This window comes from Lolium rigidum, chromosome 7, assembly GCF_022539505.1.
Source record: "Lolium rigidum isolate FL_2022 chromosome 7, APGP_CSIRO_Lrig_0.1, whole genome shotgun sequence".
Classification (NCBI taxonomy): Eukaryota; Viridiplantae; Streptophyta; class Magnoliopsida; order Poales; family Poaceae; genus Lolium; species Lolium rigidum.
In genome coordinates this window covers 56,676,118-56,691,931 of record NC_061514.1, presented here as the reverse complement: position 1 = coordinate 56,691,931, position 15,814 = coordinate 56,676,118, and the positions used below count along the sequence as shown (strand labels likewise).

Sequence of the window (15,814 nt, the reverse complement as noted above, 5' to 3'; positions counted from 1 at the left end):
TTCATTGCCTTCTGTTTTGCCTTCCACACCGTGGTATAATTGAGTTTAATAGGGTATTCCTTTTCCATGTCTACTTTCAGTTGTTTTGCAGTAGTGTTTGGTTTTTTGGCTAAAATTGGAGTGATTTTTTGTGCAACCCAGGCCTGTGATGTCATGGTTGATACATTCCGTGAGCTTGTAATACAAGTATGCTCATGAGGGATTTGATTAACCCTGATGCTACTTCCATCCGGTTGGCGTCTGGCAGATATGTACCACTTGCAAGGCCTGGCACCCCCATCAAATCCTCTGCACTTCGCATAAAATTTCTTTGTATCTGTCCACAGGGTCTTGGTGTCAAATTGTTTCTTCACTGCATAAGTCTTGAAACACATCCGAAACTCAGCCATGGTTGGAAAATATTTTCCAACTTCAATTATAGGGTTATCTCTGTCATATACATTTACCATCTCTTCAATATTTGCATCATCAACATCATCTGCAGCTTCCTTCATCAACTCTGGATCCACATCTTCATAACTATCAGCTGCATCACTCCCCTTCTTGTTCTTCTTGTTCTTCTTGTCTTTCTCATCTACTGGAATTCCAAACAGATTGGCCATCTCAGTATCATCCATTGGTGCTATGACCAAATCAGTTTGTTCAGCGAGTTCTACTGAATTCCAATCAACAACAACCCCATTTGCAGCACCTTCACAACCCTCTTGTGCATCATCAGCTAACACCGTCGGCTCGGTTACAATGGGCATTATCTGTCTACTTGCAGCCCACTCATCCTCCTCAATCTGGAGAGCAAACTTTGATGGCACATATCCAACCAGTGAATCTGGTTTCAGATCAACAAGCTCGGCCCGAAATGTAGCACTTTGGCGTTCCCACCCCTTTTGCCGATCAATTTTATCAACAAGCGATCCGCCATCCTCAATTCTTGAATACTCGCCCTTACTCTCGTTGTACCATAGCAATGCCACTTCTTGCGCCGGACCCCAAGGAATACTCTCCCCTAATTTCTCCACAACATTCCTCACCGCTTGCTCTTGTTGGAGAAATAATTCTTGTGGATCCATCTCTTCTAATTCAACCTCCCAACTAACTAATCTGCCATTCTCGATGTTCCTCAAGCTACCATCAGCTAGCTTCGCCGTAGATACAAAGAACTCGACTGATAATTCGAAGCTACGCGGGCGCCGGCCATCTCCCCTGTTTTGGGCGCGCGGGAGTGAGACGAAATGCTACCGAACGAGCTCTAATCAAAAGCCAAATCAGCACGAGAGTGATGGATTACCTCGAATTTGAATCTTCCGGCTCCATCCAATGCAGGGCTGCTGGCCTGTCGACTTGCTGCTGCCACCACCGCCGTCGCCGCCGCCCCTCCCCCTCAAATGTCTGCGTGTCGGGCAAAATTGGGTCAGATTCGGGGGCGCCTACAGTTTGAGAGTGATGAGAATGTGCTCCCCTCCATTTGACTCACCGCCGATGCCGGAACCGCCACGCCCAGGAGGGGAAGCTCCGCCGCCGCCGCCGGAGAGGGATCTGGCGTTCAGATGGCGCGCTCCGCTTCGGCACGGTTGGGTCCTGCTTGGTCGGTCGGGGATGGTTTGACTCAACCGGCCTAAAGGAGTGGGTCCCGCAGTGCCTAACCCTAATTCATGACTCCTTAACCAGCCTAAACAAGTGACACGGTCGTTTCATCAACATGTGTGGGTCGGAGCAATTTTGGTGCTCACAGACGTCGTATGGCAGCTATTCCCGTCAACTATGGCGCATGAGAGACAATAGCGGTGAGAAACGTCGCGTGTGAGCTATTTGCCCGTACCACTGGGACGCTAAGCACTCGCTATTAACGTATCTTTCAAATTTTAAGTACATAGAGTATATGGAATGAAAATGGAATGTTCTTGTGTTTTTGAACATTCAAATATGCTTTTGTATCTGCAAATAAATGGCTCGGCGTAGCCCGGGAGCCATACTGATGCACTCACTGGATGAGCAGGGACATGCATGTGCCGGATATAGCATTTCTGGTTTCCGGCGCTGCTTAATTGATGCGGAAATGCAATTTGAGCTGCAGAAAACCGTGGCCTCCCCGTTTTTGTCGATTGGCATGTCCCCGCTTCTCTGGGAGCCTCACATTCCACAACACGCCATGCAAGAAGATGCAGCGTGCGTCATTTTCCTCACCACGGAAGACGTGCGCTTTCCCCATCCCCGCGTCCCCGTCTCCCCGACGACGACGCACGAGGCAATGGCGATAGGCGCCGTCCTCCGCGCGTTGCCAGCCCACATGCTTGCGCCCCGGGACACGAACATGCGCCTCGTCTCTGCTGTGCCTGCGCTGTCATCCTCCTCCACCTCGATCGATTCCCCCAACCACTCGCCACCGCCGTCTACCCGATCGACCCGAACTCTATATAAGCCTTTCGACACACGCACCGATCGATCGATCACTGCGCGCGATCCTCTTCGCCGCACAACTCGATCTTTGAGTGACGAGCTAGGTGCAGGCCTGTAGCTACGTACTGAAGCTTAATAATTAAGCGATGGCGGTGAGCTCCAAGATGGAGGCCTGCGTGCTGGCGGTGCTCGTGGGGCTCTGCATTGCCGCGCGGACGGTCGTCGCCGGGGGCAGGATCGACGACGGGCTGGTGCTCGACTGGGGCCACGGGAACGTGTCGCCGGACGGGCAGGTCATCTCGCTCTACCTTGACCGGGACGCCGGCGGCTCGGGCTTCCGGTCCAAAGACACGTACATGTACGCCCGCACCGACCTGCAGATCAAGCTCGTCCCCAACAACTCCGCCGGCACCGTCACAACCTGCTACGTAAGTCCCCTCCGGCCATGATAATCGATCGATCAATGTGCAATTCTAATCTGTATATCCGTGGGTTCATGCAGTTCATGTCGGAGGGGTCATGGGCGAACCACGACGAGATCGACCTGGAATTCTTGGGCAACCTCAGCGGGCAGCCCTACACGCTCCACACCAACATCTACATCAACGGCACCGGCCAGAAGGAGCAGCAGTTCCACCTCTGGTTCGACCCTACCACCGACTTCCACACCTACTCCATCGTCTGGACTCCCTTGCACATCCTGTAAGTACCAGTTCTCACCGACATCCCAACTTATCCATGAGCAAACGAACTGACAATTCAAGTGAATTGCAGTGTGCTGGTGGATGGCACGCCGATCCGGGAGTTCAGGAACAACGCGAATAAGGGCGTGGCGTACCCGTCGTCGCAGCGGATGCGGCTGTACGGGAGCCTGTGGGACGCCGAGGACTGGGCCACGCAGGGCGGCCGCGTCAAGGCGGACTGGTCGGCGGCGCCCTTCGTCGCGCAGTACCGCAACTTCACCGCCACCGCGTCGTCGCCGGGAGGGTACTCCTACTACGACCAGGAGATGGACGCCACCGCGCAACAGAACATGAAGTGGGCGCGGGACAACTACATGGTCTACAACTACTGCGCCGACACCAAGAGGTTCTCCAACGGCTCGCCGCCCGAGTGCTACATGCCGTAGAGATCCAGTTAAGGCTCCCCATCGGGTGCACTTTGAGTGCAGACTCGATGGATTACACATAGAGCAGAGTGCAGTAGGGAAAAAGGGTATACACCCATGGTAGCGTTGACCTCATTTCTTGTCAGGACCGATTCATTCTTTTATTGTAAAAAATAAGAGTAAATAGCAAAATGCATACACGATTTCGACAATGGATTCAGTAATCAGTAGTCTGCCAGCTGAACTGTAAATTCTTATTCCGGTCACTAAGGGTGCGTTTAGTATCCTCGGCCCATTTTGGGATCCCTGGGAAGGCCGTAGGGGGTCTAGCTTCGGACCAACTTGTCGACTTTGTATGATGGCCCTATCAAAGGGTTATTTAGGCATTGTGGAGATTTTAGCTCAGGTTGTTTGATTGCATGGTTTGCAGCCCATGGAGGAGCCTAAAAATAGGTTGATGTTTGGTTGTCACCACAATAGTGAGTGTGGTAACCTCTTCTGACATCTGGTGAGGTTACCAGGTCATATGAATAGCACACATAGTAAGCATACATATCGTAGCACAGTAGTTAACTTAACATAATACCAAATTGGACATATAAGTTCTGACGATCGACATTGAGGAGTCTAGACACACAAGACACCGATGACCATAGTCTACAAGAGAAAAACAAGTGTCTCGAGCTCATGATGCACATACATTGGTAGAGCTGGTGTCACGGAAAACAGAAAGAATGCACTAACAATGTACTTGGGCAAAGCATCTGGTCCGATGACACTAGCACTGCCATTATGAAGTAGAAAAGCTACATCATTGGCCTCGAACATTACTAAGTTGGTGCCTCGTATGAAGTAGCACCCACAAGGGAGAGGAATTGTCCCTAGACCAAGTCTAGTGTACAAGCAATACTCTTGCACATAGGGCACTATACAGATCCCCTTGCCTTAGATTTTGGATTATTGTAATCGTTGGCACAAAGCATCGCACACCAGTCACAATTGGGAGACTCATATTTACATAACACAAGACAAGCTAAGAGATGATCCTGCAAGACCAAGGAGCATGTGATGCATGTAAAATGCATACATGAACTTATTTATTTATTGTTGCATATTTCCACTTATTTGCATCTTATATAATGTTATATCCATGTTTTATAATGTTTTATGGGGATTTTCCAATGATTCCCTTTATTTGGTTTATAACTCTGCAGAACAGGAAAATCATGTTTTGTGTATTTTTAAGTTTCGCACGGACCTTACATAACTCAAATGGACCTTGGATTTTTCGAGCGTTAATATTTTTGCAAAAGGACCAAATTGAGCAATTGAAGTACACAAGTGGGCCCACGAGGCCCGAACGACGCCAGGTGGCACGATCACCCCTGGACCGCACCACTGTACCCCGTTCCCTCTTCAAGTGTCGGATGCCGTCCATTTTCGTCTGGTTCTCTTCGGTTTGACCTAAAACCGACTATCAAAAGGGTCCCCAGAGCGATCCTGTAGAGATGTGGCGAGGAGATCGAAAACAAAGAAACAGAGAGACATAAGGCTGTCGTCGGAGGAGTATGGAGGGGGGGGAACGCTGTCGGGATCGCCTCCCGTAGGCTCCACCCCCTCCGGCGTGTTCATCATCACCATCTACAGCAACACCATCTTGAAACCTTCCTATGGTAATCTCTTGGAAAACATGATGTGTGGTACAATCTATTATTTTCCCATGATATATTGTATCTATGTCTAAGTTTGAGTAGTGATATGTTCTTCGCAATTGTGAAATACTTTGTTTATTGTTTGCATACAAGTATGTTATCTTCTATGATGGTTTTATGTACTGATTTATGAGTGCAGAGATATATTGGGGGATGCATAAGGTTGTCACCGTTGCATGTTTCTACGGGGAGGAATGGACGGACCGACAGAAACCGTGCCACAATTCTTATATGCATGCTATATTAATTAATGGTTAATTAACTGTGAGTAATATATTGGAGACCTTAGAACTTAAAGTGGTTGGACATATTTGTCTTAATGAAACCCCTTGGTAGCACATTCACTTGTCCAAAATATCGATGCCAGGGAAGAAAGATTGTGAGGGTGTAGGCATCAAGCTGCCGATGATGATGTTGATGATGCCATCGAGATCAGGACCTTGCTACCTCCAATTCCCACAGATTTAACCCTAGCCTATCAGTTACCGTAACAGATCTAATCTGCATGTCATTGGAATCTCTAGGACAATGGATGTTTGTTTAGATCCACGAAAAAAGGAGCATTGGAGAAGATAGTAGTTGTGGTTACCGCCATTGGTGGTGGCCAATCATGGCCGAGATTGCTGTGCAGGCCAACGTAGCCCTCTCTCTTCCTCGGTCATGGTGGATGCCTCCTGGCGCTTCGAGTCTCGTCCCGCTCTTCCTCATCGTGGCAAAGTGGTGGATTCTTTGGTGGTAGTGCAATTGCCGTAGTGATGTGACAGGAGGGGCATGCGAGTTAGAAGGGGGGAGAGTGATAGGAGGGAGAGTGGGCGGTGAGAAGATTTCATGGCACGTGTTCTTGAAGAGAAGCGGTGGCGCCCTCTCCTTCCCCGCGAGTGTAACCGAGAGGTGAGAATGGACCAGACTCCAGGAGAACGTCTGATTCGGCAGTTTCTACCGGTGCAGGCCTATACGTGCTTTAGGAACCGTGCTGGACATGACGCAGAGTCCTAGCAGGCAACCAATCGGGTCGAATTCTGCTACACCCAGCCTGGCCCAAAAGCATGCGAGCTACCAAACGCGACCTAACTGGCAGCTAGATTGTATCACGTTACGCTACCCAAAAGGTATTGTTGATTTAGTATAAAGTTGTACTAAATCACACCTAATACGGAATGGAGTGAGTAGTTATTTTCAACGGCTTGTATCACTCGGCTCATGGGCCATTCTGCATGATGCGCACAGACATGTGGGACATGCTACTGCTTATTCTCTTTAACCTATTGTAGACCACTAGTTCTTTTCCCACGTTCTCTTCTACCTACATCCCTCTAAGTCACGTCGGCACCATGGAACCCGTCGATGGTCCAAGCAGCCATGTATGTTGGTGAGGCCTAGTTTCCTCCCCTCCTTCTTGTGTCCCGCCTCCTCTCTTTTGGTTGATAATTCATGGAGCTTGCTACAGCGGACATCGGCGAGGGCCAGTCCCCTTATGTTCTTCCCGTTTCCTCCCTCCTTTCCTCCGGCTGAGAAATCATGGAGCATGCTACCATGGATGACCTATTGATGGAACTCAAAATAGGAGGTACTCCACGGTGTCGAGCTGAGGAAAGAAACAATGGATGAGGGAATTGCGTCTAGGGCTCCAGCTAGATGCTCAGGGTAATTGGAATGTATATAAAGTTCGTCGGAATTTCATACCAATAGATGCTGATGGAATTATCAAAACCAAAACATCTAAAAAAGGAGATGATGACATACTAACTTGAAATCTGGAGAACAGTGTACTCCACTTGTAAAGTAGCCCTTGCTAAACACCCAGATAAATGTGCAATTGCTGGAACTAGTTTCAGTCCTGATGGGCAGAATCAGTGCTGGTAATTTTTTTGGAAATCCTCGGTACCACCAAAGGATAATTTTTTTGCTTGGAAGGCCACCTCAAATGGGCTAGCTACATAGGAAAATAAATTGCACTATCAAATGAGAGTAACAAGATACTGTAATATTTGTTGTTCAGAAATTCAGGACGTTACACACGCTTTGTTCAGATGTCCGCATGCATATAATTCATGGATAGAGATGAGGATCTTGGGGAGTCTACCATCGGATGTTGATCTTCTAGGTCCACCAAATGGATGGTTTAAATCAGTCCAGCTACAAATACCAGATCATATGATTGGTATAACTTTACAGGCACTACGGGAAATCCGGTCTATTGCAACAATAATTATTGCAACGGCCACTTTTCGTTGCAATAGAATGCAATATTGCCACGAAACCCCCATTCGTGGTAATAGCCTCCACATATTGCCACAATTTAGTTTTGTCGCGGTAGCCACATCTTTTGTTGCAAAAGAGGGCGTGTATTGCAACAAAACATAGCGACGTTGTAATATGGTGGTCCTATTGCGATAATTACGCTTCATTGCATAAACTTGCCACCTTGTTGCAATAGAGACTAGCAAATGCAACAAAAGCATAAATTTGTGGTAATATTTGAAAAGATATTGCAACATTTTCCCATGTTGCGCTAAGTATTCACATTGTTACAAAAATAGTTCGTATTGCAACAAAATACTAATTTGTCGTAATACTAGTATTTTGCCTCAAACCCATTTCATTGCAATAGTTTTTCTTGTGTTCAGAAATTATGTCTGAATTATGGATTACAATAGTTTTTTTCTTGCGCTATCAGCTATTTACTCAATCTTCATGTCAAATTTAAGAGTGAAATAATTCACTTTATATTGATTCACGATTACTACATATCATATCACTACACACTTGTTCTATAGCTCTTTCTCTTTTCTATGGAACAGATTGTCCTATGTATTCTGCTGATGTGGTGCAGTGGGGCTCAGTATTTGGCTGTTTGACGGACCGAGCGTGCGCATTAGGAAAGTTTCATGGTTTATTTGAAAGATAAACATACCAGTATGATTGGTGGCAAGTTACAACTCGGAGATAATTCCCCAATCGCCCTGCTCCAATCCCTAACCCTGCTCTTCTAGATGTTGTCGAAATGTTTGCGTGAGGTAGCTCGATCGGTGGCGGCGGCATCGGCGCCCTCTCCGGCGCCAACTCAATCGGCAGCGGCGGCGTCTCCCCCTGGCTGCCACCAGCTCGCCAGATGTGTGTTCGCTAGCTGCAGCTGCGTGCAGGTCGACGAGGGTGGAGATGAGTTGTCCAGTCGATGGAGGGCGGAGGCGCAGCTGTGTGCACGCTAGCTGACACTGCCATTTTTATACTGACGGACACACGCGCGGGATCACGATCGATCCATCTCCAGGTCGTCTAATTCGTATGGATGAAGAGAGTGCTAGTCCTCTATCCAGTGTATATTGTCTTAGTGTCTTGTATAGTACCGTGCCAAAGTGAGCAAAAAACATTTTGGACTCATATTATCTGCAGGTGGAAGCCAAGGAAACGACGTACTGATGCTCCAGCTGATGGATTGATCAAGACCTAGCGTTGGACTGCTCCAGCTGGTGGATGGATCAAGATGAAGTGCCAGGACGTGCCTAAAGCTGAAGCCAAGGCGTGTCTTCAGCTAGACATTCAGTTCACATAGTGAAACCTGCCCATATATGTTGACTCGTGTAGTAGACATTCATTTCAAGCCAAGTTCTGGATGGGGCATATTCCTCCGGCTTGCCGGCTATTGACTTTGCTGATGTTGCCAATGTAAGTGAGTGTGCATTTGCTGATGTGTGGCAATATAATAAAACATGTATTTCTGGTTTGTGTCAGTAATAAAATCAATTTTTAGATATTTTTGATCTTGCACAAATGAATCTGGATATCATCATTTTGCTGATGTTTGCTCACTATCCTTCTTTATAGCATGTACATTATAGCAAATAGTATCTCATCTTGCAGAAAGAGAATTTCCACAAATTTGGGCAGGAAATATCAGTGTAATGCAGCACATATGGAGATGCTAGAAAAATATTAAAAAAAATGCACACAAAATGGTAGCAGCAAGTACCATAGATAAAGCTACAGAAAAAATGCCAGCAACAAGTACCATAGAAAAAAATGCACCAAGTATCATTATCCAGGATAGTCATACCACAAAATTTCAACTTCAAGTACCATAGATAAACCAGTCATATGAATGATCTCACCACACAGTGTAACATAGTTATAACCTGATAAAAGTATATCATTTGATAAAAGGCTCGAAATAGTAAATATTTTGACTCAACAATATTACAAATCACAAATCATAATTAACCCCTCAACTCATCAAACATTAAGACATTTTTTGGCTGGCTGGTGGATGGTTTGGGAGCTCTTCTCTGTGCAGCTTTTCTGGCCTTCTTAGCTTCCAACTTAAAGAAGATCCAAGTGCATCCAACTTAACAAACTAAGACATCACTGCTAGAACTTGCTTGCAGTAACATCAGTACCATACATCAGTTTTGGCAGCACATACATTCCAGAAAAAAACGGTTGAAGCTCACACATTACAGAAACAAAAGATCACACTGGCAGTAGTCTTCTAACAAATAAAAGAGAGGCCTGGAGAATATTTTGGAGTAATAAATCAGAAGCTTGACTATTACCCTGCAATGACAAATGAACAAGTAAGCTAGATCATTATAATTTCTCCATAGCTAAGTATACGGGCATGCATCCATAGCTTAACATGTGGATATGAGAGATAATACTCTTAAAATGAAAAAAACTTCAGGAATATGTATTCAAGAAATAACATGTGGAAAATCTTACCAAGATATTTGAAACTACACAAAGAACTCGTGGTCATCATCCAGTTCTTCTTGTCCCAAAGGAGCAACATGGCCATCATTTATGTAAGCCTCATCATCATCGATATCATCATCAGAATCGAAGTGAACATCTTCAAACTCAACAGGTTTCATATTTTTGATAACAGAAGCATCAACGCTGGATCCTTCATCATCATTTCTGCACCGGCTACTGATCTCTTCAGGTACAGTAATTTCTGGCACTGTAATTTCTGCATCGACGACATCCAGTACGTCTGCGTCACCGCCTTCATCGGCTTCAGCAGCTTCATCAAGGCCTACACCATTTAAAACAGAAGGAGCAAACAAATTGTGTGGATTCATTTTAATAACACTTGCCCAATCAGGGTTCTTCACATCTCTCACATAGAAAACCTGTTGAGCCTGGAGACCTAGAATGTAAGGGTCTTCCTTAAAACGGTGTACAGTAGTGCGAAGGTCAATAATTCCGTATTTATCCTTCTTATACCCCCTGCTCTGAGTTCTATTAGCAGGAGGTGCATCAAACCAGTCACACTGGAATAGAACAACCTCCTTATCAGGTGGATAGTCAAGAAATATGATTTTCTTGATCACCCCATGATAATCAATATTTCCTGTGGCTTCATCGCCCTTGACTACGACACCACTATTTTGGGTACTCAAGTCCTGCTCTATGTAGGAATTCCGAAAGAAGTATCCATTCAGAACTGTATGGTTGTAAACACGAGCTAGGTGGTCAGGTCCTTTGGCTAGTGCATAAATAAGATTGCTGACCTTCCCATCCTTGTGGAGCTCAGTGATATGTTTCATGGAATAGTATACATGTGAGTGAAATGTGCATCGCTGGTACGTCATTACTAGGAACATAAGTGAAAATGTGACTGTAACTTACCCTTCTCTCAAACCAGCCAACAAACTCTTGCATGTGTTGCTTATCAGGATTACGAGAATTGTTCCTTTTCAGCTCCTCGAGATGTTCCCTACAAAGAGAAATGATTGTTAGTTCAACACGACATTATTAATGCACATAAGAATGATATAATATAAATACATAGGTATCCTTACCGAGCCCATGGCGCGGTGTCCCCGCAGTTTGTTAGTACGAAATGCCTCATGTCATTAACCTCAGCCAAAGATAGTTGTTCAAGAGCAAAACCTTTCTTGGAGTAACCAACTGTACTCATTATGGTAATCTCTGTTGGTGGTTGATCTTCACGTCCATCTTCATGGTGTTCGGACTGGCTTATCTTTGTAGGCATGCCATCAACGAATCGACTGCAAAAAGTCATGCACTCTTCGAGTATGTACCCCTCTGCAATAGAACCCTCTGGGTGAGCCTTGTTACGCACATACCCTTTCAGCGTATGCAAGTATCGCTCAATTGGATACATCCATCTGTACAAGACAGGCCCTCCCAATCGGGCCTCTTCAGCGAGATGAATTGGCAGATGCATCATAATATCAAAGAATGCAGGTGGAAAGATCATCTCGAGCTGGCATAGAGTTTCTGGGATTGTTTCGCTCAACTTCACCAAATCCTCATCCTTTAACTCCTTGGAGCATAAATCAGAAAAGAATTTACTCAGTTGAAGCAATGGGTTAAGAACATTCTCTGGCAGAAGCTTGCGCAATGCAATAGGAAGAAGTTTCTGAAATATAACATGACAGTCATGAGTTTTGAGTCCAGTAATCTTGCACTGATCGAGGACCACACATCGTTTAATGTGTGAAGCATATCCATCGGGCATCTTAATGCTCTGCAAAAACTTGAGGAGAAATATCTTCTCTTCCTTTTTTAAAGCATAGCAACCTTTCTTCATTTCATACTTATGCTTACCGGGCTTTGGATGTTGGTCCTTCCTAATTTTCAAGTCCTCCAAATCAAGACGAGCCTTCACACCATCCTTTGATTTCCCATCCATCTCAAGCAAAGTCCCAAGAACGATGTCGCAGATGTTCTTCTCGATGTGCATAACATCCAGATGTTCTTCACACCATCTTAGATGCACTTCTGTAGATCACATCATGTTATTTTGTGGTTGTTTTAATTATACTACCGTAGGTAGGTCGTTTGCACTTGTATAGGTCACACCATCTATAAATCATTCACTCAAATAGGATCTTTGTACTATTTTCACATTGTAGTTCATCATGCAACTGAAACACTGAATCGTGAAGTAATCAAAATTTACTTTATAATTTTATCTCATCAACAGTGCAAGCCTTCTATCAGTTCAGTGCATTCCCTTTTGGTTTACACCTGGGTATGTTGCATGGTTAACAACTGGGCATTCAATCATAGATATTGCCTTACATAATTTCATTAGGTATTAGCTAAAGTTGACACAACTTACTTGCTTTACTTAATATAAGTTTGTAGTAATTTTTTTCTTCATTTTTTTGATTGCAGGACCCAAAGACTTAGCTGGACATGGTTGAAGTACACGAAAAACGCACATAGTTTAGAGAGTTCAACTACCATGGTAGCAATGGACTCAACTCTATTTGGATTGCTACATTTTACTTTAGTTGCATTTGATGGATATTTGATATGAGAATTATGATTTGTATGAACCTACATATTATACGTGTGGATTTGAATTTTGTAATTCAATGGTTGTATTTTTTTTATGGTTGCGATAAACTATTGCCACAACTCACTTTCTGTTGCCTTAGGTTAGCACCATGAAAAATATAGTGTTGCGTCAAATCCTAGTCGCCATGACTACATGTTTTGTTGCGCTAGGATGTAGCAACGAATTTTTATTTATTGTTGCAATAAATTGTTACCACATTTTTTATGCATGATGTGATAACTATTTGGCACCACGGAATAAAAATTTGTTGAAATAGAGTATCGCCACAAAACCTTCAAATTGTGGCGGTAAATTCTTGCTACAAACATTTTGGACGCTGCAAAAAGTATGTAACACCACAATTGTGAATTTTGTTGAAACAGAGTATCTCCACGAAAAGTTCGCATTGTCGCAGTAGCTTCTTGCTACAAGCTTTTTCCCCGTTGCGATAAGCATTTGGCGCCACGAAACTGGATTTTGTTGAAATAGAGTATCCCCACGAAATGTTACAATTGTCGCAACACCTTCCCACCACAATTTTTTTACCGTTGCCATACCTATTTATCGCGACGAGTGGAATGATTGTCGCCATAAGTTAATACCACGAGCGTAGCAGTTCGTGGCAAATGGCTAATGCTACAAGCCAGTAGATGTTGCCATAGGTTATCGCCACGAAAGAGAGTGCGCCACGAAACTTAGGTCGTTGGCATAGGTTGTTGCCACAAATGTCTATCGCCACAAACTGGCAAACGCCACGACACGGCTGCATGTTGCGACAAGCTATCTCCACAAACCAAATTGTGGAGAAAAGTGAGTGCTGCCACGGGAAAACATGTGGCAACTTCCCACATGGCTGTTGCAATAGATCGCTTTGTTGCCACAATCGCATTTTCGTTGCAATAGCCTATTACCATACATGTAAGGGATTTCTATTTTCGTGCCCTCGGGTCGTTAGTTATACTCAGTTTTCCCCAGCCCCTTAGTTTTTTCTCAGTTTTCCCCAAGCCTATGTCTGAAACCCGCAGAAGGAGCTCAGACGGAAGGAATCCGTTTATTTGGACGTTACGTGCCGACGTGTTGCGCCGCGTCGTACGTGGGGCCGCGTCGTGTGGGGCTGGTAGAAAGGGACCGCGTGGGACAGGACGAGAAGCGTTTGGTTGCACGTGAGCAGGAACTGGGTTTTGTCTCTCTCGGCCCAAATTGGCATTTTTAAGAGCACCTTTTCCCCTCTTTCTCTCTCTGTCTTTTTCACCAAATTAGTATCAAATCTAGAGAAGCTTCTATTTCTGTCTTTCTTCAATATGGCAGCAAATCTAGTAGCAAATCTCTGGGGTTATTTATGCCTTTTGGCCCTCGGTTTTTTGCCCAATATGGCAGCAAATCTAGAAGCTAGTATATGATAAATTCTCAACAGCATAATCAGAAAGCTAAGTATAATACATAAACTGCATACAGCAGCCAAAAGCAGCCAATAACGTTGTTAATGTTCACGACAAACTAAGCTGAAAAATATACAAGACGCACACAATGTATGGACAACAAGAAGATTAGGATACCCCAGGATGAATGAATTTGTTCTTCATTCCTCCTCATATATTTCTTCTTCCCCCCATTCGTGCATTACCCCAAGGAAATATGCATTGAACTCCTTCCGTCTACAGTGTGAGGCCAATACATCCTCCAAACGGTATGGCCTGTGTTCATTTCTCATACCGTAGAGTCCTATTCTATCCACACGTAGTGGCCACTCATCCCATGCCTTTGTATCATGAGAGTACTCTCTGATATAACCCAAATCCGTGTAGTAGATGCTGCCGGGTCGAAGTGTCGGGTACACTGCGGTGTCGACGGAGATACACCGGATATAATTCACGAAGAAGGCATTACGCCAATGTTGCCGACCGGATGGAGAGAGCGGCTCTGAGTGTCCACACGGTACACCAATGGTTTGCCCGCCAAAGCTTCGCTGACCAACAACACAAGCAGCAGATCACCATCCGACTTCACAAGGTAGAACTTCTGACGTCCAAGTTCTGAAAATGAAATTAGTGTCTCCATCTTGATAGTGCTCGCGCGCTGCTGCAACTGTACATTGGTGCACACTATTCTTCCGATCTCAAAATTGTCCGCAGCTACGCATACGGTTCACCATTGAACGGGGTAATGCAACGCAGACAATGGTTCTTGATCGAAAATCTTCCTACTCCCCAATCTTCATTTATATCCTTAGTTGGAGTGCTCTCATCGACCCAACCAATTTCCGGCGGGTAATGTGCGGCAACGAAGACCATAGTCGGGGATTTGATAACAACGACTGATTTCAGAAAAACGAGATGGCATCTGCGCCTCAAACATAGTGTTCGATTTCTTTGTGAGTGGGTTCGAAGCCGTATCTTGTGCGGCGGGTTCTTACGGGCAAGCACGATGACGCCACGGCAAAAGCCGACGAAGTAGTATCTAAAATATATTGATGAAGATAACATTCAGCACTAAGATGTTTAAGATTGAAAATAAAAAGGTAGATATGGAGGAATTTGAACCTTGTATGAACTTTCGATAGATCTATGGTGACGTAGCGTGATGTGCCGAGTTGGAGGAAGGTGAACTCAGCGACGCGTGGAAGGGCGTGGTGTAGCATGATCCATTCGTCCAGGTGCACGTCGGGCTCAGGCAAACCTGAGCGCCAATTTCTACAGACTTGCCTCATAGAAGAGTAGGTGTCGGCGTACTCCTCGTTCGCCAGTAAGCATTCGCCGATCTTGTGAAGTGGTCCATCAGCCGAGAGAAAGGCCCAGTTCACGGAGGCGCCGCGCTTGGATGCGCCGCCCTCGGCGGCGACGGGCTCGGCGGCGACGGGCTCGGAGGCGACGGCCACCGGCGCATTCTTCTTCTCCATCGCCGGCAGGGTAGCGTGCGTACGGCGGTTGGGGTTTTTTCGATTTGGAGAAGTTGATGGGACATGAGAGGGGTGGTTTCGTGCGTGAGCGAGAATGAGACGACTGTGTGCAGAGGGAGGGAGGGAGGGGCTTACGCGTCCTAAATGCGACCCGCGTCCTACGCGTCCACTATTTGCACGTCTGCACCGCGACACGCATCAACAATGGCACTTCTTCCACTTCTGCACCGCAACACGCGTCCTCGGGTCTAACCCTGGAAATTTAGATATACTCAAGTATACCCTCGAGTCATATACTAGCATTTTTTGTGTGCTCAGTTTTCGCCTTGAGTGCTAATGCGGCTAGTGCAATATACTCAGTTTTACCCTCAAGTGGCTGGTCAACAGAGAGT

General features: G+C 45.5%; 1 protein-coding gene across 1 annotated transcript; it reads left to right on the top strand.

Moving 5' to 3' along the window:
• Positions 1-2,540: 2,540 nt before the first annotated feature.
• Positions 2,541-3,523, top strand: LOC124678738 (xyloglucan endotransglucosylase/hydrolase protein 24-like). Its single transcript, XM_047214601.1, has 3 exons — positions 2,541-2,822; positions 2,897-3,096; positions 3,169-3,523. Exons 1-3 carry the CDS (start codon positions 2,541-2,543, stop codon positions 3,521-3,523), a joined length of 837 nt encoding a protein of 278 aa, XP_047070557.1.
• Positions 3,524-15,814: the final 12,291 nt, after the last annotated feature.